Consider the following 27,465-nt stretch of genomic DNA (forward strand, 5'->3'; position numbering starts at 1 on the left):
TATAATTAATATTGTATGAGGTTTATAGTCTTTATCGTTGTTTTTCTCGAAAACTATCACTCGTATAATAAAAATGGATAGGATATAAAATGTGTATTTTGAAGAGACTTACAACTTTTATTTGAAACATTTTTTTAAATTTCCAGTATTTGATAAAATAATTGGGAAAAAACGTCAATTTTTAACAATTTTTATATGTAACTTTTTAGTAAACAATGTGACGGCTAAAACCTTTTAAGCGTTACTGAGGGTGATGACCTTGACAACATATGTCAAGGTCATTGACTTCTGAAAGGGGTGACTTTATGTAAATATTTACCAAAAATTTTATTAAAAAAAAAATTATTTACTTTTAACACAATTCAAATGATCACCTGTTATAAATTAAGTTGTGTTATATCTTTATTTTATTATCAACGCCATCTGTGAAAAAAACAACAGTGAACTTTTTCTACACTAAGAGATGAAAATAAATCAAAGGAATAATTGATATATTGTTGAGCGAAAAGAGACGAAGTTTTTTTCTGTACTTCGATAGCGTATTTCGATTATCGTTATATTCGACGAGAAATAATTATACAAAAATTTTTAGTAACAACTATGCATGCATTTTCTAGAAAAATATATACATTGCTTTGGGATTTTACTTCTCGCGAATTCTTTTTTTAATGACAATTTTGGTCATTCACATAAAATAAATTTTAATGGAAATGCAGTAATAACAATTATAAGCGATCGAGAAAGAAGGCTTTTCCATAAACCAAATATCAGAAAAACAAATTTATATTTCAACATCACATTCTTTAGTTAATTTTACTTTAATAAAGAACACGATGGCTTAAAAAAGCTGAAAAAATGTAATATAATTATACATGTTATCCATAAAAAGGGAAAATAAGACTCTAATAGTATAATAATGTAATAAATATGTGCCTGGTTATGACTGGCTTGTTTCTTATACTTGTGGATATAATAAATATAAAAGCAGGTAATAAAAGCCAAACGCAGTAAACAAGGCACGATCAAATATATATTGAAAGAAATTCTTTAATTATCCAAATCATATATTTCCTTTTTTGAACTTTTCTCGTATGTCCCTCTGTATTTTTTATCACCTTTACTCCCATTTCATCATCTAACTATTTCTTTATTTTTCCTTGTTTCCTCTCTAAGTCCTCCCTCACATATATTTTTATAATCCTTTCCTTCCTGTTTTATTAGTTTCTATCCTCTCTATCTTTTATCTCCATTTCTTCTACTTTTAATACGTTTCTCATTTCTATTAATCCTTCTATAGTTTTTGCCAGTTGCCTTTATATATTATCTTCTGTCATTTCTCCCTATTCAATTTATGTCCCCGTAAATGGAATCTTATTCTTTGATTTTTCGAAGAACATGAATTCTAACGCATTCGAGAAACAATCCAGTGAAATATTTTATATCAATCTGGATAAAAAAATTTATCTCAGGTTATCAGCTTGCAATTGAACAAAAAAGATCACAGGCAACATATCTGTGAGGTATGTAGATTTAATGAAATAAAATATATATCTTTAAACAAAAGTAAAAAAATTATTGTGAATTTTACAGGTATTTGCACTACTTTAATTTGGACAGTTGGAAAAATGTGCAGTAAAAAAAAAAATGTTCAGTTCGCATATCAATCCAGTAAGCAAGAAACGTAAAATCAATATATAAATAATTTTAAAATATTGATTTTGATGTGCATTTTCTTTACATAATATTGTATAAATGTTTTTAAAAGTTATTAATAATATAACATTTCCAAATATTTGAAAACTATTTGAGAAACATTATTCTAAATATTTTTTTGAATGTTATTTTCTTAATTTTATACTTAAATATTTGTATATAATGTTTTATAGTTGTCACAAAATATTACCTAATAATGTGAAACTATCGATTATTTATAAAAGTTTGACATAATTATTAAAAATATTTCTTTAATGTTACTGTAACACATTTATACAATATAATTATTATTTCTAACATTGTATATTTAATTCATTTATCTCATTACCTTCTAAGTTTTTATGTATTTATCAATTATTTTATATTATCATGTTTTTATTTAATCACATATTGAATCAATTATTTATTTATATTATTTATAACATTAAAAAATCTAAAAATTATTATAACTATAGAATGTTGGAAAAACGTTAGCGTATCATTTTTTGAAATGATTATTCAATATATCGAAATCTCTAGATGTGCCTCAAAGTTTATTTACTATGATATTGTACACAGCATTAAAACTATATATTTAAAAACATTATGTACGAAATATTTTAATAAAATTGTGTTAATGATTTCTTGCTGACTGGGATGTATCTTTGAAATGTATACCGACAGAATTGAAAGAGAAATTAAATTTTTCGTGATGAATGACATCTTAAAACAAATATATGTTACATAAAGTGCTCTATAGTTTCCAAAAAATATTTAGAGGTTCTATTTCCAGTCTGACGGTGTGCATTTCGAAAATACACTATATTATTAAATTATCGATATTTGGTATTTTTCAATAAATGTTTATTAACTGATAAAAATATCTCCAATTGTCTTGAGTCCATATATAAATAAAACTGCCAAATGTCATCTAGAAGATATTTTTACTTTCTCTGCTCCCTATATGTGTTTAAATATTATAATTTCTTTTAAAATAATTCCTTTGTATGTCATTTACGATTCTTCTGATATGCAAATAATGATAATATTTCGAATGCTTAGATCAAATTATATTTAATAACAATAAAACTTTTGGACAGATATGCGTGCGTACATGTATAATATGTATATACTATAATAATATTTAGAATTTTTCAAGTCTCGTTGTCTCTTCTCAAAATAAACTACAGATGACACAGTGTGATAGATGAAATAAAAATTGACAACTCATATTATATGATTTTTTTGTTTTTACAAATCAAATAATGTTATGTGTATATATACTATTCAATAAGCAAAAGATTGTGACAACAGACTTTACTCAAGACTCAGTTTGCTAGCAAATTGGCATCAACTGTGTTAGAATTGCCTTCTGACAGATTAGTATTAAAATCCCACCAATCTGCCGATTTAATTGATAATAATTTCTGTACAAAATTTATAGTTTCTTTTGTTAACAACAATTTGTAGCAGGACTTGACAAAATCTGTTCAAATACTTGAGTTAATTATTATATATAATCACAGTATTACAATAAATTCGAACTTTCATATATTCTAGTACATCTTGATCAAACAAATTTTCACTTTTTCTCTCAGTCTTCGTTCTATTTCAATAACATATATACATAATAAAAATGTTATTTATATTTTATGTGTGCATGATCAAATAAGTAACATTGGAGGAGATTGTCCTAAGAATATAAAGATTTAAAATCGTTAAAAATACAGAGTAGGCAGATTTAACTCTCTGCATAAAGTTTATTTCCAATTGGGAAATAAGATGAGATGCGATGAGAAAGCGAGATTTCATGAGTGTGGTCAAAGAAACAAAAATTGGTCGGTTTAATGTGAGACGATAATCATTAATGCAAATTCGTTATAATTAAAACATCATCAAATATATAGATCTTCTATCTTATACTCTAAATAACATATATAACAATTAACGCATATGTTGTAATGCCCTACATTAACATGCTCTCGTAAAAACACAATCATTTCTCTTCTGTTATTATTGAATGATTATGAACAATATGAAATGGAAGGAAATTTTTTTCTATTGCCTGAGTTGTATTTTGAACTTTTATCTTTCGGGTTCTCTGCTCATAAAATACTAGCTCTTGGCTAGTAGAACGAAAACATACTAAAATTTAAATTCCACGAGTTCCAAAATTTCAGACGTAAAAATCCAAAAAATAAAATATATTCTCTGTAATCACTTGACCAGTTAAGGAAAAATATATGTTTAGATAGACTAAAAATAAGAATCATTTGAGAAGTTATTTTTTAAAGAAATTAATAATTAATTTGTTTTATTCAGATATATTTTTTAAAATTATTTTTAGGAATTTTTAAAATTTAATTCGTATATAATGAGACTGTTGGCACAGACTGTGTTTATTATTATGAAAGAATTCTACTAAGATATTTATATAATATTCTACATAAAAAATACAATTCTTAAAATCTTGAATTTTGTCCGGCATATAAAATTTTTTTAAATTGTTTAATTTTTTAAATTAAAAAATAGATTATAAAAAGAATCAAAATTTAAAATTGTCACAATTCTATTCAAAATACATTAAAAAAGAACAGTTACATAAAGGAGACAGTTTTAGATCTATATTTGAAGAATCTTTGTATATTATTTGTTTTATAGAAGTTATGCTTACGCGAAAAATCCATTACAATAATGAACACTGTGCTCGGACAGTGACCGTTGTCTTAATTATATAATACGAATCAGACTCAAAAAATTCTTAAAAACATATATACACACACACATACACACGCACACGCACACACACACACACACACACACAATTAAAGAGATAGTTTTAAACAAAAAAAAATTTATTTGATTTCAATATATTATTAAAAATATACCTATATTCAATATATTATTTTTTCTTAAAAAAATATTTAAATAGCTCCTGTTTTCAACCCAACCAAAGGTATATATAATATATATATTATATATATCTATAGTGAGGAAAAAGTATAATAACCTTGAAAAATCTCAAAAAATATAAGTTTTACAGAAAAATGTTTCAGACAAAAGTTATATGGTTTTGAGAGGAACATAAAATGATGTCGTTGATTTGACTTTGAATAGTCACTTAAAGGTCACAAGGTCACCTTCAATTCTTTAAATGAACACTATTTTTAATTGCAGATTCTTGTAGCTCACTTCCAAAACACTATAATAAAACTTCTTTTGGTTAAGAATTTTCTGAGATATTTTAAAGTTTGACAAAAAATGAATAGATCTTGCCTTAGATTTTTTTTCTGTAAAACTTACATTTTTCGAAATTTTTCAGGGTTTTCATACTTTTTCCTCATCCTATATATATTACCTTTTAATATCTCTTCAATGTTATCATCAACTGCTAGATAACTGCTAGACACATTCTGTATTAAGATTGCTTTGCAAGATGCTTATAAAAATAAAAGAACTGTACACAAGTAGTTTTCCAATTCAACGTTATAGCAAAACATCTTATACAAAATTTACAATCGCGTTAATTTTGATTTTTTGGAAACATGGCCAGAATGGCGGCGCAAATCTGCTGAGGGTCGATCTCGTGCGGATGAAGCGCCATAACAGTTTGCACTTGCTCTTCGGGAAAGATGTTAGCGAGATGATAATGCAGGCGACGTCGAGCATCTTGGGCGTGCGTGCCCCAGGGTATGTGTAGGCTCGTGGATGACGGGGACGGTAGTAGATTCAGTTGAGGGTCCGAAGTACCTAGTCTCTGAATTGGCGATGGTCGCATCAAGGTGGTACTTTGTGGCGGCCACGCTTTATAAGAGTCTGGAGCGGAAGCGATGCGCATCACGTGCTGATGATGATGCTGAAAACAATCGGGATGGTCCCAGCTGAAATCAGATTTAAAAATGCCCAATTATTTAGTTATTTAATTCACTGAAGGGCATAAATTTTGGTTAAGCATACAACACAGTTGTTTTTATTTTCTATACATTTAAATTTTTAAGTCCGAAATCATTAAATAACTGATATTTATGCTTGAAATTAAATATTGAAATATACATAATATTTGAAAAAGAAAATGTGTTACTAGAGATTAAATGAAATTACGTTTAATTATTTTTTTACAAAAATATTTAGAGAGAAAGAGGGAGACTGCGTACGCGCACACACATATATATATTCTACAATATTATACGTAATTTATTGCATTAATTGTGAAGATAAATTACACATTTAGATGTGAATAGATTTAGATAAATTAGACTCACCTCATGGCAGTAACCGGATACGACGATTCATTACTGGCGTGTCTCGTTAACGGTCGATGTTGCATATTGGAATGCGAAGGACTTATGACTGATTGCTGCAGTTGATCAGCCTGCTGCTGCTGTTGATGTCGCCTGAGCTGATAAAGTCGCGGGTCGCATACTGGGTTTAGGGTTAATTGTCGCTGCAATTTACGGTGCATATTCGCCGGTTCTGGCTCAGGATTACTCACTCTTGACGTGGTCCAATTTACTGCAGGAGGATAGCCTTTAATAGAAAACATGAACACTGCTATTAAACCGTTTAAACTTAGTTCACAAAGTAAAAAAAAGTTTTATATTGCACAATTTAAAAATTTTTATTGTACATATAATTTATATGCAAGACGTTTCATTAAAAAAAATTATTACTTTGAAGATTCTGTGCAAGAGGCATCTGTTGACTGTATACGGCCGGACTAGTTGAGAACAAGTCAGATGTGACATTCTCCACAGATCTACTTTTTGGGACAGGCGACAAGGATTGAACGACGGTCGGCGGTATAGCAGATCTGGCTTTACAGAGTGACGGATGTTGTGGAGACACAGACGCAGTTATGGATGGTAGTGGTAGACTCAGACTAGGTCCACGAGCTTGCAGGTGACGCTGGGCATGTTCCACTAATCGCTCCGTCACGGATTTATGTGGATGTGATCCTCTTTCGGGATGCCAGAATTTGCACTTATTGCCATATGTGCATTTCTAAAAAGCAGATATTTAATTTAATTTTACAAAATGTATTATAAATTAATTTAATATATTTAATATAGTTAATAAAATTTAATATAATTAATTTAATTTAGAAAAAGTATATATATCTATAAAGAAAATTTTTCACATAATGCTTTAATTTCTAAATTTAAGATTTAAAATTTTTTTAAATGTAACGAAAATAAATAAAAGAAAGAAAAAAATTACCTTGGCGTAAGGACACGGAGGTGCTGGGTCGACTTTTTTAGGGGCGATCCTGAGAAAGTTCTCCAACGTAGGTCCACTTCTACCCAGCGGATCATCTGGTGGCATGAATCGGTCATTTACAAAACTGTACATTAGGATTCTTCCTTCGACAACCCTTCTGAATTCAGGATTCTCCTGTGCCAAATCCCGGTAGTTATCGTTACTAACAACAATGCCATCGACTTCGGCAGCCAGTTTCAAGATGTATCGATCATCATAACACACCATACGTTTCCCACCCACCAACCTACGAACATTTATACACAACAATATGATATAGAAATTTATATTACAAAAAATTAGACTATTTTAAGATGCCTGAATCGAACAAAAACAAATTTCCTGATTATCGTACCAACCTAGAAGGTGTGAACACTAGTAAACGATCTCTCTCAAGCTCGCTCAAGATTTCCTGATCAGCAACCGGATTATCGGGTCTAAAGGCTTCTTTCCGCCACTTGGGAACAAAGACGGTAATCTCTTTGTGACCCCTGGCACGGAACCAGTCAACACAGATTTTGATGCCACGACAGGAAAATATCTCCTTGTTGCCGTGACTCATAGCTACATTGCTGCCATCGATGACAATAGGTCTCAAATCTGTTGATAAAATTCCATTCGTTACTGTCGAGGCCAAAATCGACCCTTCGCCATCGTCTACGTCCGCTTCAGCATCCAGCAAGTTATCAACTTCCTCAGGACTGTCAATGAATTTTGGGGAATAAGTTGCTCCGAGTTTGATCAGTTCGGCTAACAGCTCGTTTTGACCAGGATCCGGACCCAGTTTCTGTAAAGCTGCTTGCACCAATCTCTCAGTGTAGCCCAATTTCAGGGCAAATTCTACGCGAGCGGTGTAACCTGAATTTAAATTTATTGTTAATTATTATGATTTCGAAAGGAGAACTTGCAGGAAAAAGCTCTTACCAGGGTTTTGTGTGGACGAAGGTCCATCCACAGTAACGTACTCTGCAAACTCAGCTGCTAAAGTGTCGGATGCAGTACGAGAGATATCAGCATGCGCTGCGGGGGATACCTGTGATTCTGAACCATGTGCGATTGCCGTCGTCGTCATTGTTGTCGTTGTTGTCGTCGCTAAGTCTTCAGCTTCGTAATCGCTGTCATATGAGGAATCTTCAGCGTCTGGCATACTGCTTGCATTCAATACTGTGCACTCTATGTATCTCTGCAAAATTGTTTACATTCATAGTCGTGATAAAGAGATTGAAAAATAAAGGGAAAAAGTTTTGTTATATATCGAATAATCTATATACATGTATAAAATAGAATGTCTGTCCATGTAGTCAACTATAACTCTCCTAAACTTTGACTGGTCTAGAATTTTGCATAAGTACAGTCGAACCTCTTATCCTACGACATTTTCGGTCCGGAATCTTCCCTTTAAACCTTTGATCCTACGACAAAAATTTGAAAGTGGAGATATAATTCCCCTTTCACGGTCGTAGCATAAGAGAATTTTTTGTCGTAAGATAAGAGGTTTCGTAGCATAAGAAGGTCGTAGGATAAGAGACCCGACTGTATAGTATACTTTCTAGAACTCTACGAAAAATATAGATTACCATATTTGAACATCTTAATCCTTCTCCCTGATTTCATCCCTTTAATATTTTGTGATAATTTAAGAAAGTCTATGGTTTTGTCATGGTCAACTATATGTTGTTTGAGTATGCCAAAACATTTATTTTACATTATATAATGCAATAAAAAGCAATAGTTTTTATACCAATAAAATGGAAAAAATAATAATTAACCCTTTGAGTCACAGTGGGTCACCCAGAGACCCACCTTTTTTTCGTAATTTTTTATTGTTTTAACTGCTTTTTTATCAAATTCCGGATTTTTTGTTTCTACAGAGTCTCTAGAACATCAATAAGTGTAAAATAAATATGAACAGTCATTAATTGTTAATTGCAAAAATACCATATATAAACAAACAGTCAAAATTAGTACTTTTTTACGAAAAAATACATTTTCTACTAATCTATTATGACAATAAATACGGCAATTTTTTTATAATCTTAGTACACTCTAAAGTATTTTTCAGAATTTTTTTAGAATTTTCCATCGTGTTGTTTTTGTTAAATCCTCCTTTTTTTGATAAAAAATATATAAAAACAATATTTTCTATTCTAAATTGAAAGTAACAGTTGTATTCTTTTTTAAATTTTTTCTCTAAAGGTTTTTTAGATCGCAGAATCTGAATCTAAAGGAAAAAAAATTTAATATAGGGATCCAATATGGCGGAAGTAAAATTTCGTCTGCCGTATTGGATCCGCCATCTTGAATTGTGAAAATCTGACAACGGATTCATAATCAGCGACTCCAAAAACCCTTATATACCAAATTTTATAAAATACTGACAATTAAAAAAATTCATGACTCAAAGAGTTAAAGAAAGAACGTAAGCGCAGAATTAAAGCAATGAATAAATTGAGTCATTAATTTTTTTTAATAGCAGCCTTATATTTACTTGAAAATATTTTTAATGTAATTGATCAATTCGCTTACTGCTTAAATTTTAAATTTTTGTTCTTCACTCACTTTTATATGTTGTCTTATCGGTCATAAAAGTATAAATAACTGTTCAGAACCAATCCTTGAAAAATATTGTTAAATACAATAATCGAAGGAACATATTTTTTTTATACGTACACAATTCATGATTTAAAGAAAGAATCAATTCTTCAAAGTTAATGCTTGTATTTGATCTTAAATTAAAAACAATTATCATTGACACGTGATGAGATATATAAAAAAATGTTTTATTATTGTTTTATTGAATCGTTGATTTAATTATCAAAGAACCTAAAATTATTTCGTTGAAACTATTCAACAATTTTTTATTTTTATATTCTTATTATTCATATATTTATTTTATTTATATATTTTATATGTTTATACATTATACTCTATTTTACATTATATTTCATTCAATTATATTATTATATTATACATATTTTTACATTATGTTTTCATTTAATTATATTTTTATTTTATTGTTTTACTAAGTTTTATTTTTTATTTTGTATGTGTATGTATATGTATATGTAAATATACATATTTATGTATAATAAGAAACATGTGCATACATATTTACATATATACATTTCAAATTGTAATTCCTTACATATTTATATATAGGATGTCACAGGTAATTGGTGAAAAACCTGTTAATGGCAGATTCTTGAGATCATTTGGAGTCGATTTTTCCTTAGTGAAAATATCGAGAGACGACATTATTTTTTGCAAATTTCCAATTTTTATCATTACATATCTTTGTAATTAAGCCTTAAATTAAAATTCTATTACAGTATCTATTACAGTACTCTACCTGAAATTAACCTAAAAAGAATGTAGTTTTGGTAACTTTTTAACTTCAAAAAGTTTAGTTTGCAAAATGCGTTTTTTTTCAATCCCTCATAACTCGAAAATTATTGATGTCTCGACATTTTCGCTGAGGAAAAATCGTCCCCACATGATCTCAAAAATCTGCCATTAGCAGGTTTTTCACAAATTACGGGACACCCTGTATATTTTTTATGTTTTTATTAAAAATATTAAAAATATTTTTTATTTCTTTTTTATTGTATATTTTTTTATTAAAAAAATATTATATATATCTTTAGAAAAAGTCGCTTTTCCTTCTCTCTTTTTTTAAAAAATCACTATCCTTACCACTGGCTACATGCACTCACGTTCACGCGTAATTTCTTTAAAGATGCACTGTGCGTGTTTCTTGATGCCTATGTGGAGAGGTATACATATCTCTATTAAGTTATATATCTAACTTTTGTTTGACATTTTAATATTAAACCGATAAAGTTTGAAGATATTCAAATTTCTTTTGATATTGAATGTGTCACACAAACGCTCTATAATATTTTGGATAATATATTGGAAATACAGCAATTCGAGATCACGAAATCAATGAGTGACTGCTTTGATGATGCTTCCCTCAAGTGGCTTTAAACCCAACTGAGTCACGCATCGTATGTTTTGGTTTCGATAAACTTTAACTTGTAAAGATATCCGTAACCGTTCTGGATATGAAGATTTTCGATCAGAATCAGTTTTTTCCTTTCTATCAGTTCTCGAATGAAATAATGCTGAATATTTATGCATTTTGATCTTGTGTGAAACACAGAATTTTTGGCAAGCTTTAGAGCTCTTTTTTTTCTTGTCTTCGAATATAATGAATCGAATCATCTTTTTTAATTCCAGTTTTAAGTTGACTTTTCGTAGACAGCATTCTTTGTTAATTACTTTACAACTAGAATTATGTATTCCGCTCCAGTGGAGAAAAATGTAATAGTCCGCTATTTTCTGAACTCTCAATTGATCACTCCCGATGATAGCGTAAATGCACACCAGATCATCAAACCATGATACATCTTCCCCATCGATGTTCACGTAACTCAAGATGAGGTTTGAATTATTGAGTATCGACAGCATCCCTTTGGGTTGTAGTATTCTCTTGGTTACTATTTTGTGTTCTCTTGCAGGGAAGACGTCTGTCGACCTAGCCCCCCCACCTTGTAAAAATAAAAAAACAAATACTGCAAATTTACGAGCTATTTATGAGCTTTCATATCCCGCAAATTAAAAATTTTGAGCTCGTCACACTAGGCAGGAATTTAATAATTTTGGTGGGGGGGCTGAGTCGACGTCGACTCAGCCCCCCTCGCCCCTTAAAAATAAAAATATTTAATCGTTCTTTGCGGCAGAATTAGGAGCTATTTATGAGCTTTTAAAATAATATAATTTCGATTTTTGAGCTCACCGTTTTAACCCCAAAACAACCCTTTCATTATTTAACTCAAGAGAGAACTATGCTTAAAATGAAAAAATTTAACACTTTTGCGGGTAAATATTGTTTATTGATTTATGAGCTCTCAAAATACGTGTATTTTGATTATTGAGCCGCAACCCCTTTATAGAAAAACCACCCTTCGTCTCCCCGGCACAAGAGAAAACTATACTTAAAATGAAAAAATTTAACACTTTTGCGGATAAATATTGTTTATTGATTTATGAGCTCTCAAAATACGTGTATTTTGATTATTGAACTACGACTCCTTTACAATGAAACTACTCCCAAATCTTTCCAGCACAAAAGAAACTATACTTAAAATAAAAGAATTTATTTTACGATTAAATATTGTTTATCGATTTATCAGCTCCAAAAATACGAGCGATTTTGATTATTAAGTTGCAACCTTTTTACAAAAATAATCACCACGCATCTCCTTCACATAAGAGAGAACTGTAAATTTAAAATGAAAAAAAATTATTATTTTGCGAACCTATAAGAAGCATTAATAATATAAAATATTTAATTATAAAACAGTTAATACGAAATATTTAATTTCTTTCATTTTAAGTATAGTCCTCTCTTGTGCCGGGGAGACGAGGGGTGGTTTTTCTATAAAGGGGTTGCGGCTCAATAATCAAAATACACGTATTTTGAGAGCTCATAAATCAATAAACAATATTTACCCGCAAAAGTGTTAAATTTTTTCATTTTAAGCATAGTTCTCTCTTGAGTTAAATAATGAAAGGGTTGTTTTGGGGTTAAAACGGTGAGCTCAAAAATCGAAATTATATTATTTTAAAAGCTCATAAATAGCTCCTAATTCTGCCGCAAAGAACGATTAAATATTTTTATTTTTAAGGGGCGAGGGGGGCTGAGTCGACGTCGACTCAGCCCCCCCACCAAAATTATTAAATTCCTGCCTAGTGTGACGAGCTCAAAATTTTTAATTTGCGGGATATGAAAGCTCATAAATAGCTCGTAAATTTGCAGTATTTGTTTTTTTATTTTTACAAGGTGGGGGGGCTAGGTCGACAGACGTGCAGGGAAGATGTTAAGCTGTCTGAGTGAGGTCACATATGCGATGTTCAGACGAGTTAAAACTGCGAGGTTTCGTTTTCATCAGTTTGGATTTTCTATCGAATGTCATTTTTCTTCAAAAAAATCATCGAAAACTGCATTGCACAACTCTTTCCTATTGTCAGACTGCAAACTCTTGGAGTTTTGACTAAAACTTTATATTCCTAAAAAGCTTTGAAGATATCCTTTTCCTGTGACAAAAATTATACTTTGCACTATGGAATAATCGTCGATGAAGACCGAAGTGCTTCCCTATTCTTCTTCATTTTCAACTTTTTTAAAAACCAGAATTTATATAATACCATATATTTATATATCTATCCATACGCATACAGGCATGCACACATAAATTCGCCCTCATTATTGTTGGTGAAAATTAACGAAATTATATTTTTTATTGCTAAATAATTCCATAAATATTGGCTATAACTTAGGACATGTTTTTATGATTTTCTACGCAAAACTGAGTGATTTTTAAAAAATGTATCATAAAAAATATTTTTTTCTGTGTTTAAAAAAACAACGTTTAATTTTACATAAGTAGAACATTTTAAGCGCGCGCTATTTATTTTATGTATGTATATATTGTGTTGTATGGTTATATTGTGTATGTTACAGTTAAGCGTTAAAGTCTTTTTCCGCAATGCTAATTGATTGTTGAATATTTAATTTTAATATTTACCGTTAGTTTTAAGAAAGCATCCTTTTTTCTTTTTCTTTCTTTCTTTTTCTTTACTTAATATTATATTTCTTCTTCTTCTTTCTTTCATCTCTTCTTTTTTCTATTAATTACACAAATATAAATTACATAATTAATATACATATAATATCATGGAAAAAGTTTATACATAGGTTCATCATATACAATACATGCATATCTAATATATGTACCTTTCTTTTGTCTTTCTTTTTCTCTTCTTCGTTTTCTTTAACTTTTTTTATAACTTTTCTTTAATTTAATTTTTTTACAAATTGTCACACAAACTGTCAAAATTTGACAGCTGCAGACGACAGGCGCGGAGCAAGTCGCAATAACGCACTTGACAACGAGACATCGAGACAATCAATCAGCATCGCGGAAAAGCGATGATAATGTCAATACCTATCATGCCTTTTTTTAGAGAGGGATTGTAAAATTTATTAGTTAAAATTGAAGATAACCACCTTTTTTTCTCTTAAAATTCTATAAATTTTCTTTGAGATATTTTTGCTTAATTCAATTTTTGAAATATTCGGCTGAAGTGTCAAAATTGGATATTCTGTATACTTTAATATAGTATACACAAAACATTTACGTGTGTATATGTAAATAATTTTATTTTGTTTCTAAAATGAGAAAATACTGGTATGTATAATATCAATATTTAAAGTGCCTAAATATCAATAAAAGCGGAAATAATTTGCATATTGTAACAAGTGCATACCGACAACTGATAAGAACTAATCCATACTCTATTTGTGACAATACTATTTCTTTCACCGTCCCGTTATTTAATCGTGCCCCCGTTATTCTTTATGTTGTAGCTATAACTCGATATTATTTATTTTCTCAATGCCAATTACACAGTTCAACAAAATTTTTTACGAATTCAAAAATGAAAATAATGATTTTTCTATGTAATATAGTTTGTTGTAAATCCTAATTATAAGTCTAGTCTATGTGGCTTTAAAATGTTCACAATAATTTGCAAAAAATTGAAGTTAAAGTTATGAAAAAATTTTATCGCCATAAAATGGATAACATGAATATTTTTACTTCTAAACAACTATTCAAATTCCATCTCAAATTTTATTTTGCATTACAAATAATTATGTAAAATATAGAAACAAATTTAATTTTTAAAAATTTTAATTTTCTCTGCATTGCAAAATGTATAAAGTTATAAGAAAAAGTTTGAAATTAAGGTGTTCAATTTTAAATAATGTTTAATATAAATTTGAAAACTTTCCTTTAAGAAAGCTAGTAACATTTATAATAATTTTGCATAAGGACTACCAGTAAACATTATCGATTAAAAGAAATAAATAATGTATCAATTAAAAAGAATAAAAAACAAAAAAAAGAAACAAGTAGTATAATGTCATTTTTTTTTAATAAGAAATACTGATTTCTATTTCCACTTATGTAATCAATTATCCTTTTTTTAGATTCTGTGTTTAATATTGTCACTAAAAATATTTGACAAAATAACTGCATAAGAAAATTCGTGTGCGCGCAGCTCGTCTCCGGTTCAATAAATTATCGTAAATAGGGCATAGCTCTCTCAGGTTGGCGGATGTAACCATTTGCGGAGTTCCAGGTGAAAGTAGAGAGACGTGAGAGCAAGAGGGAAAAAGAGAAAAGTATAGTGGTTATCAGAATTGCTTGTTCCACCGGCACAACAACAATGTAATGTAATGTTACAGGTGTTAAAGCCAGTTAAAGCTGTAAAACTCATAAGCCTCAGAAACTTCTTATATTCAACAATTTAAGATTGGCTAATTTCGAAATCTAAACTAGCATTACATATCGCGACGAATTTCTCGACAACCTTCATTCGCATCGTCATTCCCCACTCCCGGATCTAACTTAATGTATCGGGTACACGTGAAGAATGACGACGAACGATATGTACGTGGCATACATAAATATAAATAATTAAATCACTTGTGTTTAGTTTTTTAATATTAATTATGAAAACAATTATTAAATTTAATATGATCAAATATGAAAACAACACAAAAATCCGGATCTGTAATCTTCAAATTCTAAAGAAGTTCAATCTATTATATAAGAATATAACAGCATCTTTTTGATTACAAAAAACAAAATATTTTTACCAGAAACCAAATTAATTTGTATTTTTTCCTTTAAGCAAAATTTAATTAGTCAAAATCTCTTTGCAAATTTTAAAAATATCTATCTTGATAACTATGTTTTAAAAGAGATTTTAGTTAATTAAAAGTTTATTTAAAATTAGCAAAAAAAGAATTTCACGATTTATCAAGTACAATTCCTCTAAAAAGCTCTTTTTTTGTTTGAGACTTATAGAAAAAATTATTTGTATTTTAATGTACTTGTTAACACAAATTTTGGAAATTTAATGCATGTAGATAAAGGTATTCCAAAACCACTGGATATTTTTTTAATAATAAATTTTCTTGATCAAATTGGATCGATTTTTCAAGGAAAATTAACTAAAGTTAACTTTAATAGAAATTTAAATTGAGACTTAATTATAAAACTATATGATAGTAAAAAATGGAAACTTGCAAAAACTAATGACCTCTCTCTCTCTCTCTTTCTCTCTTTCTCTCTCGATATTTTTGTTGAGGAAAAATCATCTCCAAATTGGTCATAAAATTTGTTATTAAAAGGACATTTGTTACAATATATAGTTAAAAGCTATACAAATTTCTTCTGGATAATAGCATTTCTGAGAGAGTTGGTACAAGTAATTACTTCATTACGTTATTTTTTTATCACATAAAAATAGTACTTATTTATTATCAATAGTACAGTTGTATTTTCCTCAAAAGTTCTTTTGCTATTTTTAAAGAAACAATCTATTCCGTAAATAAATCTTGCGTTCTTTCTAATTTTACATTTTTCTTCTTTCTAAAGGAATCTATTTTTTAAACAAATCCTGCACTTAATTTTCGTTGTTTCTAAAGGAACAATATATTCCATAAAGACATTTTGCTTACAGTCTCTGCTGTTTTCAAAGGAATAATATATTCCATAAACAAATTTTACATGCATGAGTTATTTTACATATACAAATAGATATTCTATTTATATTTCTACAGTTGATATAATTATTTTGTAATTATATATTTTTCCTTCTTGCTTCTGAAAGAAATAATATCCTGTAAAATATATTTTTTCAATAAATTTCGTATATAATTTTTATTTTTGTTACTTTAAAAGCAATTTTTTATTCTATAAACATACAAGAGATATATATTTCCAGATAAAAAATTTCTCAAAACATAATATGTATCAATAAAAATAGTATATTAAAATATTATATTAAAATAATTATAATGAATAAAACAAAATTTTATGCAAATAAATTTAATGCTACTATGATCATTAAAACTAACATTTTTTACCAACATAACAAAAAACTATTAATATTAATTTGTTGTATTAAATATGAAATAACAGGCCGTTTCGCAAGAAAATCGAGTTTAATAGTATATTTTAGAAAAATTTTTTAGCAAAAAAGATGACGTAAATCTATTATTTTGATTCCATTAAGAGTTCTCATTGTATATGTGGCAAAATAAAATAATCATAAATGTTGTTCTAATATTTTTGTAATGTTTTTTTTTACATTTTTTAAAATTGTACATTATCAAAATAACATTACACACATGATTTTTATAATTCTGTGTTTCAAGAAGTATTTTTTTTTGCAAGACAAAGTAAGACTTGCAATAAAACACATTGACAAAATGTGACAAGAACGGAGCAATAGGTGTAAAAATAACATTACTTTATTATGTACAATCCAAAAATTAATGAAAATTACAGAAATATTAAAATAACAATAATTATTTACTTTAATGTAAGAAATCTTCATATTAGGATGCTCACAAAACCAATTAATAATAGGGAGTTTGCATAATTTTGAAAAACAATTGCATTTTATTTATATATAGTTTTAAATGTAATTATTTTTTTCGTAATTTTTTAATGCAAATTAAGCGAGAAAATCAATAATAAAAATTACATTATTTGAAATTGTCGAATACGATTCGGAAACGACCGAGTCCTCCCGAACGCGATGTGACGTCACAGTGCAATATCTGCATTCGGGAAGACGCTAATAGCGTCTCCTCAAACCTAACCAATATATACAGTGACAACACACTATTTTTATTTATTAAAATATCCAGTTATTGTGAAAATGGGCAAAGGTAACACGTACAAAACCTGTTTTGTACCTCTATGTAAAAGTACAACAATTAAAACATCCAATGAATTGTTTTTCTTTGTACCTCGAGATCAAGAATGACCGAATATCGCAATACAGAATACAGAAAACAAACGTTTGAAACTATTGCACTGTGACGTCAAGCACTCCAACCAATCAAAATCGTTTTCTCACAATTTAAATTTTATTAAATTTTAATTTAATTTTTTAATACCTTTCTATTGATTAAAATTTAAAATTTTCTTATAAATAAGTTTATAATAATATATATTTAAATTACATATAAAAAATGTATGTTTTTTTTAATGCAAACTCCCTATTGAAAAGCAAATATTAAAAAGAGGCAGAAAAAAGAAGCTATACATAAATTGACTCCTTTCAAGTAAAACAAGGTCCAAGCCAATGTGATTTCTTGAGTTATAATATTTTAGAGCCATATATTTTTGAACATCCTATATAAAGATTTGTGTGTTTGGCTAATTATAAGTGTATAATACCAATACTCAAGTAGAAAAGTGATGTCAAAAGACGATATAATGACGCCTATTGTTATGGCCTAAAATATCGGAGGCTAATATAATGGACATTTAAAAGACGTCTTTTCTTGGATCAACCTAAAACACTATTTTGAAGTCGTCCAAAGTTCTTTTATAACTTATAGTTCTTTCGTCCACCGCTATGCAACGCACTATGCGTATTAAGAGATCAAAAGCAGTATTTAATTCTTCCTCAGTTTGATTTTTTATACATTCCAATAAAAGATTTAGATATTAAATTAATTGTTAAAAAATTGAACAGATAAATGTACAAATAAATAACAAATCATTTGTTTATTGTCTATTTAAGAGAAAGAGAGAGAGAGATATATAAAATAGAAGTTTTATTAATATTACCTAAATATATTAATTTTATTTTATCTAGATTACATATTAATATGTATATATTAAAATTGTCATATTGCTACTTTTGTCGTCAAAAGCGTCAAAAAATGACGACTTGTAGATGCAACTTGATGTCGACGTCATTTTCTTATAGGATTTTATTTAGGACTTATGGTTTTAGCACTAATTGGTCATTTTATCATTATATATACCAAAATCTATCATTGTTACAACGTCATTTTTTATGAATATGGATAATAATATTTATATAAACTAAATTTGTATCCAAAACTAAATTTGTCATTATCAATCTATGTTTGAACTTTAATTAGCATAAACTTTTATTTCTTAATAACTAACTTTTCAACTTGTCAATATTTTTTTTATATTAATAATTTTACATCATTTTATTGTAATTTTCTTAATAACATTAATAATGTGATATTAAGTTATGATTATATAATAAATAAAAAAAATCATATTAAGGAGGGAATTCGATCTAGAGGCCTGATTTTTAGGCTTTTTTTGCACATTTTTTATAAAAAACGGAAGATCAATTAAAATAAAAGTTTTTCCTATTTGTTAAGCAACTTTTTAAGTATCTTTTAAAATTTTTTTATTGAAAAATTCCAAGAATTAAGCTGCATGTAGCAGTTCTTCTAAAAAAAAAGTAATTGCAAAAATTCAAAAAGATTCTTAGAATATATGAGTTTGGGTATCGCCCGAAGTAAAATTATCAAAAAATATTAATTTTTTGAAATTCTACAGCCTTTTAAAGACGAAAAAAGTAGCCGAAAAATTGAGACTTATTTTCAAAGTGACACCGTTTTGTTATTTTTACATATTTTTTAAAAATCCTACTTCGGGCAATACCCAACTCATATATTCTAAGAATTTTTTTGAATTTTTTGTTTCTGATAAGCAGAACGGCCTCAATCGTGTGCACCGTGCAACTACTTTTTTTATGGGTTGAGAAGAACTGCTATGTGCAGCTTAATTCTTGGAATTTTTTAATAAAAAAAATTTTTAAAGATACTTAAAAAGTTGCTTAACAAATAGGAAAAACTTTTATTTTAATTGATCTTATCCGTTCCTTATAAAAAATTTGCAAAAAAAGCCTAAAAATCAGGCCTCTAGATCGAATTCCCCCCTTAACATGTTGAAAATGAGTTATTAAGAAAAGCTAATTAAAATTGGAAAAAAAAGATTGATAATGATAAATTATATATATATATACATATATGTATACACACACAAACACAAAATATACTTGTATTTTTATTATTATTATAATAAATTATATGCTTGATTATATGTTTAATATGAAGGAATATAAGATTATGTATATAATAAGAATATCAGAAATATATTGCACATTATCTATACAATATCATTAACAGATACGATTATTAAGAAGTTTAAATAATAAGAGTTCAAATTGTTAGAAAGTCTGCGAAAAGATAGATCAACCGGAAAACACCAATTTTCCGAAGAAAGTTCCGTCACTTTCTCTCCCGTACTACTTCTCTCTCAAAAATATTATTATTTATTTTATATTAAATAAATATCACGTATTTATATTCGGTGAGATTATATAATATGCATATATATAAATTTCATCATAAATATAATTAATAAACTATAATATAATAATAATAAAAAGCCACTAGATTATGTCAGTTGTATATTAGATTGAGAAAAATTAAATGAGAACAATTTTAAATCACATTAAGATAGCAGAGATATTTTAAATAGGGGAACGTGGGGTAGAACGGCCAATGTAAGCATTGAGCAAGTTTTCAACATATTAAAAAAAAATAAATCAATCTTTTTTTTACTAAAAATATTCTTTGGAATATCCACTATAAGAAAAAACACAAGTATGTTATAAAATAATAGTTTAAATAGACGAGATTATTGATTTAGTAAAAGCCTAGATTTTCGTGATATGTTTTTCATGCGGGGTATAATGGACTAACGCCAAAACTTGTTTATTTCATTAACATTGATGTCTAAAACTTCTTAAAAGTTGTACATTATAATATGATATATAGAACATAAGAATATAGATTTGTATTTTTAAATGATAACTATAAATTAATAAATAAAAACAATTCTCTTGTTATAATAAATATTTTTCTCTTTAAAACATGGAAAAATATCCTTTAATGTAATAATTTTTGGCATTAATTTTGAAAGATAGCATCTATGTATATTCTCTTTCTTTCTCTAGTATAAAAATAAAAAGTACAACATTTCGTGGGCTAATATTTCATTAAGCCTCAAAATGTATTTATTTACTTTTGATCATTTAAAAAATTATAATTAATCAATATTTACGTAGACACAGTATAAAATTAATAAGAAAAAATCATTTTAAAACATAAATGTATTTACGGTAATAAAAAATAGAATTTTATCATTGTTTACCTTATGTAAATATATCAAAGAATTACAACTCACAATCAGTCGCGGAGAGCACGACAAGTGTATTAAATATTTTATAACAACTTTCAACTAAAAATATTGCGACCACTGATAACAGCACGCAGAAAGAGACACCTAATAGCAATAATTGCAACATATTTCATGACTTGGATTATTATTGTTTTTATTGCTATTCTTAGCTTTTTATTATTTTAAAATACACAAAAAGTTAAAATTCAATGCTGCTCATCATTATACAAAATAGTCTTATTTAATAAATTGTGTCCGCTTGAAATATTCCCTAAATTAGTTTCATATATGTAACTTTCAAGTGATACGTTATAGAAAAATAGACAAAAAAAAGAAAGGGTACAATCCAGTTGCCTGTACTATATCATCTAATAATATATTGATGTCTACTCATATATAAATCATATATAAATCACTCATATATAAATCACATAATATATATTGATTAATAGAAATGTAACAGCGAGTTAATATACTTTGCTAAAAAGTAAAATAAAATAGCAAAATGTAAATGTAAATATAAATCTAAAGATGAAGTACATATATATAAGATTTAGATTTAAGAAAAAACTGAAATTATCGCATTTAAAAATCATTTATGTCGCTAACATACTTAACTTTTTAATAAACATAAGTAGCAGCTAAAATCTTAGATTAGGATACTCACCTTGACAACATATGTCAAGGTTAAGGTCATCGAGATTGGATCTCCTTTTCTGGAGTTTTATTTAATGAAAAAAAACTTCATCAATATCTCAGATACCAAAATGTCAACAACATGTCAACAATATGACAGCAGATCCAATCATAACTTTACATCAGATATTTTTTTTTATCCACTGTCCAGAATTGCTTACTTTCTATCGACATAAGTTACTGATATATTGTAAAAGAAAAATGCAATTAAAATGCATCACCTGTTATTATTCCGTGTTGTTAAAAATGTGCCGAATATATCTCAAACGAGATTTGCTGTATCAGTTATGGTGATGGTAAAAATATATTAAAAATTGAATATGTTTTGACATCACGATGCGATAACAGAAATGGAGCAAGAATAGTACATGCTTGTCATGACAACTACTATACAACATAGTAATAATGGAATAGTCACGTGTAAAAAAAGTGACTGTTCAAATTAAATGTCAAATTAAATTTTTTATTAGCTATTTTTATTACCTAAATGCGTTTTAATTAATGGCTTGATAAAAAAATTACAGAGAACTTTTCTACTTGGATTATCATGATCGACGTTATTATGCACAAATATATTTATTGCATCACTTTTAAGACACTATGTACGTAAAAATTTATTTATAGACCTCACAATTAAATATTATACAATAAAAAAAAATTTAATTTTTTTAATTGAAGATTTTTGACCAGTTTTCACTTGATAACACAAAAAGTTCCTGTGTAACCTGAAGACAGGTTCCTCTCTTATGGTTCCTGCAAAGTGACTTATCAACCTCCTTAATATTTTGAATTTTCACGAACAAAAACCAAATAGAAAAATGACAGATAGTGAAATATCTATAAATAAAAAAAAAATCTCGGAAAAAATATATAATATGCAAAAAGGAAGTAGTTAACAGAACTTTGCATGTAAGAATACATACAAATTTAAAAATAAATAGAAACTTTCCGATCTTAAGACACATTTTACACCAAAGAGGCTTATAGTGCAATAATAATTTTCGATTTTTTAATAATGAGCAATATTACTTGAAATAAAATGTTTCCATACAAAAATATTTTTATCAACTAAATTAATTTATAAAGTAAAATGTGCTACAAAAAGTAAATGTTAACATTAAGAAATTGAAATAATTCTTTTGTAAATAAACACAATCATATACATATACAAACAGTTTATAAACTGTTATGATTTGAATAATTAAAAATCTCTTTTATCGTAATTAAATTCGCATACTTTAACTTTCAAGTGGCAAAATTCATCAGCCGGAATTCACATACTTTCATGATCAGAATCATAAATAATTACATAATAGATATTTGAAATTTCTGATACTTTAAAAGATACATACTCCATATTACCTGAACTAAAATTTTCGAGAACTTGCGTAAACAAATTTTAGTGCGATGGCACAATGTTGTGAAGAATTCCGAATACTACCTAACCTAACCTAACCTATCGAAATTCCACATAACTTTAACTTCAAGTAGCTTTTTATCACAGGATGATAAAGGATATACCTTTCTATATTATATCTTTCTGTAGGATAATATTTCTTCTAGGAATATTGTGAAAATCATAGCACAAAAAAACACAACATAACTTGGAGAATAAGTATATTATTTAATCATAATCAAACAATTTTGGGAATAGTAGAAATCGTGGAAAATACTTAATTGTAATTGATTAATTTTTATTTCTGCTATTTTATATTTTATATATATTGTGACTTACAAGTAAACACATTTCTTTTTACTTTTTTATTTTTTAATTACATATATTTAATATTACGCGTTTTTAAATTATACATTATTTTTTTTTTATTTTAAACTTTAAATAATTAAATATTTTAAATAAAATTATATTTTGTGGAGCTTCTTGACATATGTATTTTTATCAACACAAGATGATTTTTCTGAATTCTTTGATTTTATTGATTGTGTATGTGCATTTTTAATCGGTAAAATAAAATAAAATTATTGCATTGGTTTTAAATTTTGACAATATTTTAATTGACTGCAATTCAACAAAAAAATTAGAATTATTATTATCTTTAACTTGTTTCCTTTGCAATCTGACCAGAAGGAAGGTAATTCAAGAAAGTTGTTTGTCGAATTTTTTTCTATGAGAAGTTCGCTTCATAAAAATTCAGTTTCTGATTATCATTTAATAATATTGCTAAAGAAGACTATCTGATTTAATGTTGTATGTCGAATTTTTACAAATGTATTACGTTAACTTAAGAAGATATTGCTTTCTGACAAAAATGCGCCAATTTGGTGTTTGAGATATAATATGTCTCTTAATTATTTAATAAAAACGGATATAATATTATAAAAAAAAATTTCGATTACAATTTAAAAATGCAGATATTTAAAAAATTAATATTTTTTAATCGATATGAAAATTGTTCTGAATAAAATGTCTGTTTATATAGTAAGTAGTCACATTTCTGTGATCATCTTCATCAAGGCGTAGTATGAGATTCAACCGGATTCGACATACTTCCAACAAAGCAGACGCGGGCTGAGTTTCGAGTGATTAATGGAGCTGATCGCGACTGTCCACTTTGCTATGCTCTCTTGCGATTGCGTGAAAGGCCAGAACGTCAAGTATTCAACCCGGAAGCAAATCCTCGATAATGTACGAATACAATTTTTTACCGACATAATTTTCTTCGATTACAATCTTTTTTTTCTTCATTCGCAAATAAAACTTTTGTTTATTTTATCCTTCATTACAAATAATTTTATAATTGATAATTTATATATATATATATATATATATATAAATTTTTAAGAGCCATTTCAATATTCTTTCTGACCATTTAGGAGATAATTTTTCTTTAGCAAAAATATCGAAAAGTCACTCATTTATCACACATCATTATCTTTCACAACTTTTAATTTTGTATATAGTTTTATATACAATTAAATTAGAATTTCTTAAATTAAAATTTGGTTAAAATTAATTGAAAAATATAATTTTGCTACCAATTCTGCTTTTTTTTTAGAATTTAATTTGCCGAAGACTCTTTTCTGTTGACAATTGGAAATTTTTGTTAAAAATAATTAATTCTAAACTAGCCAAAACATTTTATTAAAGGGATTCCAATCTTTTTCTTTTGAAATACTCCAAATATACAAATATATTTATATATAATTGCAATCTATAACTATATTTATATGTAATAAATATTCACACATCATATTTATATGCTAAAATATTTAGAGATCTGTGGTTGCGGCTTATTGTAAAAGATTCCGATTGTATGATCAAACTATTCAAGCAAGCCAAAGTAGATAATTTGAGCTTTTTTGGACATTTCGAATAGAATGTTCAACTTCTTTCAAAGAATAAAAAATTCAATTCTTTATATTAAAAAAAATTTATGAACAAAATTATTATTCATTGAAAAAAATAAATAGCTCGTATTCGTTCAGGTTCTTTCGCGATACATTTTCTAATTTTATGCAACATATCATATCAAATATAAATAAATAAATTCAATTCAAATAAATCGAGTTGTTCGAATATCTTCAAGCTTGAACGATTTAAACATTTGAAGGTTTGATCTTAAAATTTGAATTGTTCAAACTAGGTATTTGATTACTTGAAAATTCTATAAAAAATTAATTAAAAATTAATTAACATTCATTTCTTTTCTTATCGTATATTATCGACAATATAGGGCGATCAATTAGCAGCCAAGTGACGATTCGATGTAAACCGGATGACAGCTAATCGCGCAGATAATTATAGTCACGTTTAACGTCAGCCCGATTACGGCGACTAACATCACGCCACGAGATGAGTGATAATTACGTGTGTCGCAATTTGGAGCCGTATCCGGGGTTGACTATAAATTCTTTTATGTATAACTAAAAACAGTGGCAATTGCAAATTTTTGAAAAAGGATGAAAAAAGTAACAAAAAAAAAACAGAATTATAAGTTTTTACTTTTTAATTTTTTTTGCTAAATTTTTATTTATTTGCTATATATCACGTAATAGATAAAAGATGCATATTTTTCTAATATTTTCACTTACTTAATAGGAATTACAGTTATCAAAAAAGGGTGGAGTTTTACATTTAAATAAATTGTCATCAATAATGTTTAAAAAATATCTCTAAATAATATGATTACTAATCTGTGGATCTCTACGATTCTTTCTATAAAACAAAATTTTATGAAGAAAAGTCAAAACAAATAATCGTGCTATTTTTCAAATAATTTTTTTTTAGAGGAAATTTATTAAGTGCTCAAAAGCTCGAATTTTTAAATAAATTCCGTGATTTTAAAGAATTATATGTCAAAGGCAAATACATCTAAAATGATCTTGTCGTCACAACTCGATTGACAGTTAGACATTCGATATAGATTCACCTTTCCAGCGACCGTCATCTCATCCGTGGATTATGAAGCGTAGATCCTTTTCACATACAAAAAAATTGCTCAAACGGGAGCGGCAGTGGCAGTGGGTTTGCACTTTTTAATGGCCGGTCGGACAACGACACATTTCACCATGCATGCACCATAATTCACACCGATCGCTTATATAATTATGTATCACTGATCGTTGAAGATCGCGCCGTACATTTCTTTCGTTTACGCTGCGATGATCGACGAAATGTAATAACTGTATGCGGATGCAGACGCGTGAACGCGAAACACATCCGATCGACGGCGACCGACAAGTGAATGGACATACCTCCTCTACTACTACTATCGCACGCGCGATGTTGCTCGGGTTGCTCGCTCTCCCTCCCCCTTGCCCCGCGCGTGACCCACAATAAGACTTCGCTCGTGATTGTCGCAGCGATCACGTGACTACCCCGACTAGGGCCGTACGCAGAAATGGTAGATCGGTGGCAATTGTTTTAGACACGTAGAAAATTTTCGAAATTCCTTCCTTCTTCACGGTATTTACTCAAATCTTATAAAAAAATCCTCCGACCTTTTTCAAAGGTATTTTTGTTTAAAATTTCAAGAAAGATTGTGGTAAAAAGGAAAGAGGAAAATTATCAGAAAGAATTTTTCTAAAATTTTATTGAATTCCATAAAATTTTATGAGAATTCTCTAATTTTTCGAAGTACAAAAAAATCTGAAAATTCCAAGTTTTTCCATATTTTTCTAGAAAATGGAAATATTATTTTTGCATCTGAAAATTGTATATAATGTATATATTATATTATTACTCTGAAAATTGGATATGCAGTGTGTAATTATATCCCAGATAACAATATTATTATAGTTTCATAAACGTTTGCTCTAAACATATCTAATATTTTATAATCGTCAAACATAGGTATTCATAAAAAATGTCTCAAAAGAAATGTTTTTTAAAGTATGATTTAAAGACCTAGTTTACTCTGATAGAAAAAAATTTGATGAAAAATTGATAATTTTTAGGATTAATAAATTAACCACTCACAAAAATTAAAGAAAATTTGTAAATATATGTAATGGAAAAAAACTAAATAATTTTTGTAAGATAAAACATTTTTCACTTACATATTTTTATTTTTTATCATTAAAAATTACTTAATAAAAAATATTTGCATATTCAATTATTTTATTTTAATATTTTAAACTATATTTTAAAGACGCAGTTTATTATGATAGAAAAGAATCTGATGAAAAATTAATA

General features: G+C 27.7%; 1 protein-coding gene across 4 annotated transcripts; it reads right to left on the reverse strand.

Annotated features, from left to right (window-relative positions):
• Window positions 1–4,154: 4,154 nt before the first annotated feature.
• LOC140673827 (endoribonuclease rege-1-like) lies at window positions 4,155–26,543 on the reverse strand. Of its 4 annotated transcripts, none has more exons than XM_072907019.1 (7): window positions 26,201–26,543; window positions 7,873–8,131; window positions 7,308–7,806; window positions 6,910–7,195; window positions 6,363–6,693; window positions 5,955–6,219; window positions 4,155–5,573 (listed from the first exon to the last, which is right to left on the reverse strand). In XM_072907019.1, the coding sequence occupies exons 1-7, from the start codon at window positions 26,216–26,218 to the stop codon at window positions 5,216–5,218; spliced, it is 2,016 nt and encodes a 671-aa protein (XP_072763120.1). In that variant the 5' UTR covers window positions 26,219–26,543; the 3' UTR covers window positions 4,155–5,215. The 4 variants fall into 4 exon arrangements, with proteins under 4 accessions (XP_072763120.1, XP_072763124.1, XP_072763121.1 ...); XM_072907023.1 differs by lacking the exon at window positions 26,201–26,543 and adding an exon at window positions 10,662–11,645; XM_072907020.1 differs by lacking the exon at window positions 26,201–26,543 and adding an exon at window positions 10,642–11,645.
• Between the last annotated feature and the right edge of the window lie 922 nt (window positions 26,544–27,465).

Source organism: Anoplolepis gracilipes, chromosome 15 (assembly GCF_047496725.1).
Source record: "Anoplolepis gracilipes chromosome 15, ASM4749672v1, whole genome shotgun sequence".
NCBI lineage: Eukaryota > Metazoa > Arthropoda > Insecta > Hymenoptera > Formicidae > Anoplolepis > Anoplolepis gracilipes.

Coding starts and splice junctions, on each gene's coding strand:
- LOC140673827 (XM_072907019.1), bottom strand. Junction 6,694..6,909: donor CTCCGTGTCCTTACGCCAAG/GTAATTTTTTTC, acceptor TCTGCTTTTTAG/AAATGCACATATGGCAATAA. Junction 5,574..5,954: donor TATCCGGTTACTGCCATGAG/GTGAGTCTAATT, acceptor ATCTGATTTCAG/CTGGGACCATCCCGATTGTT.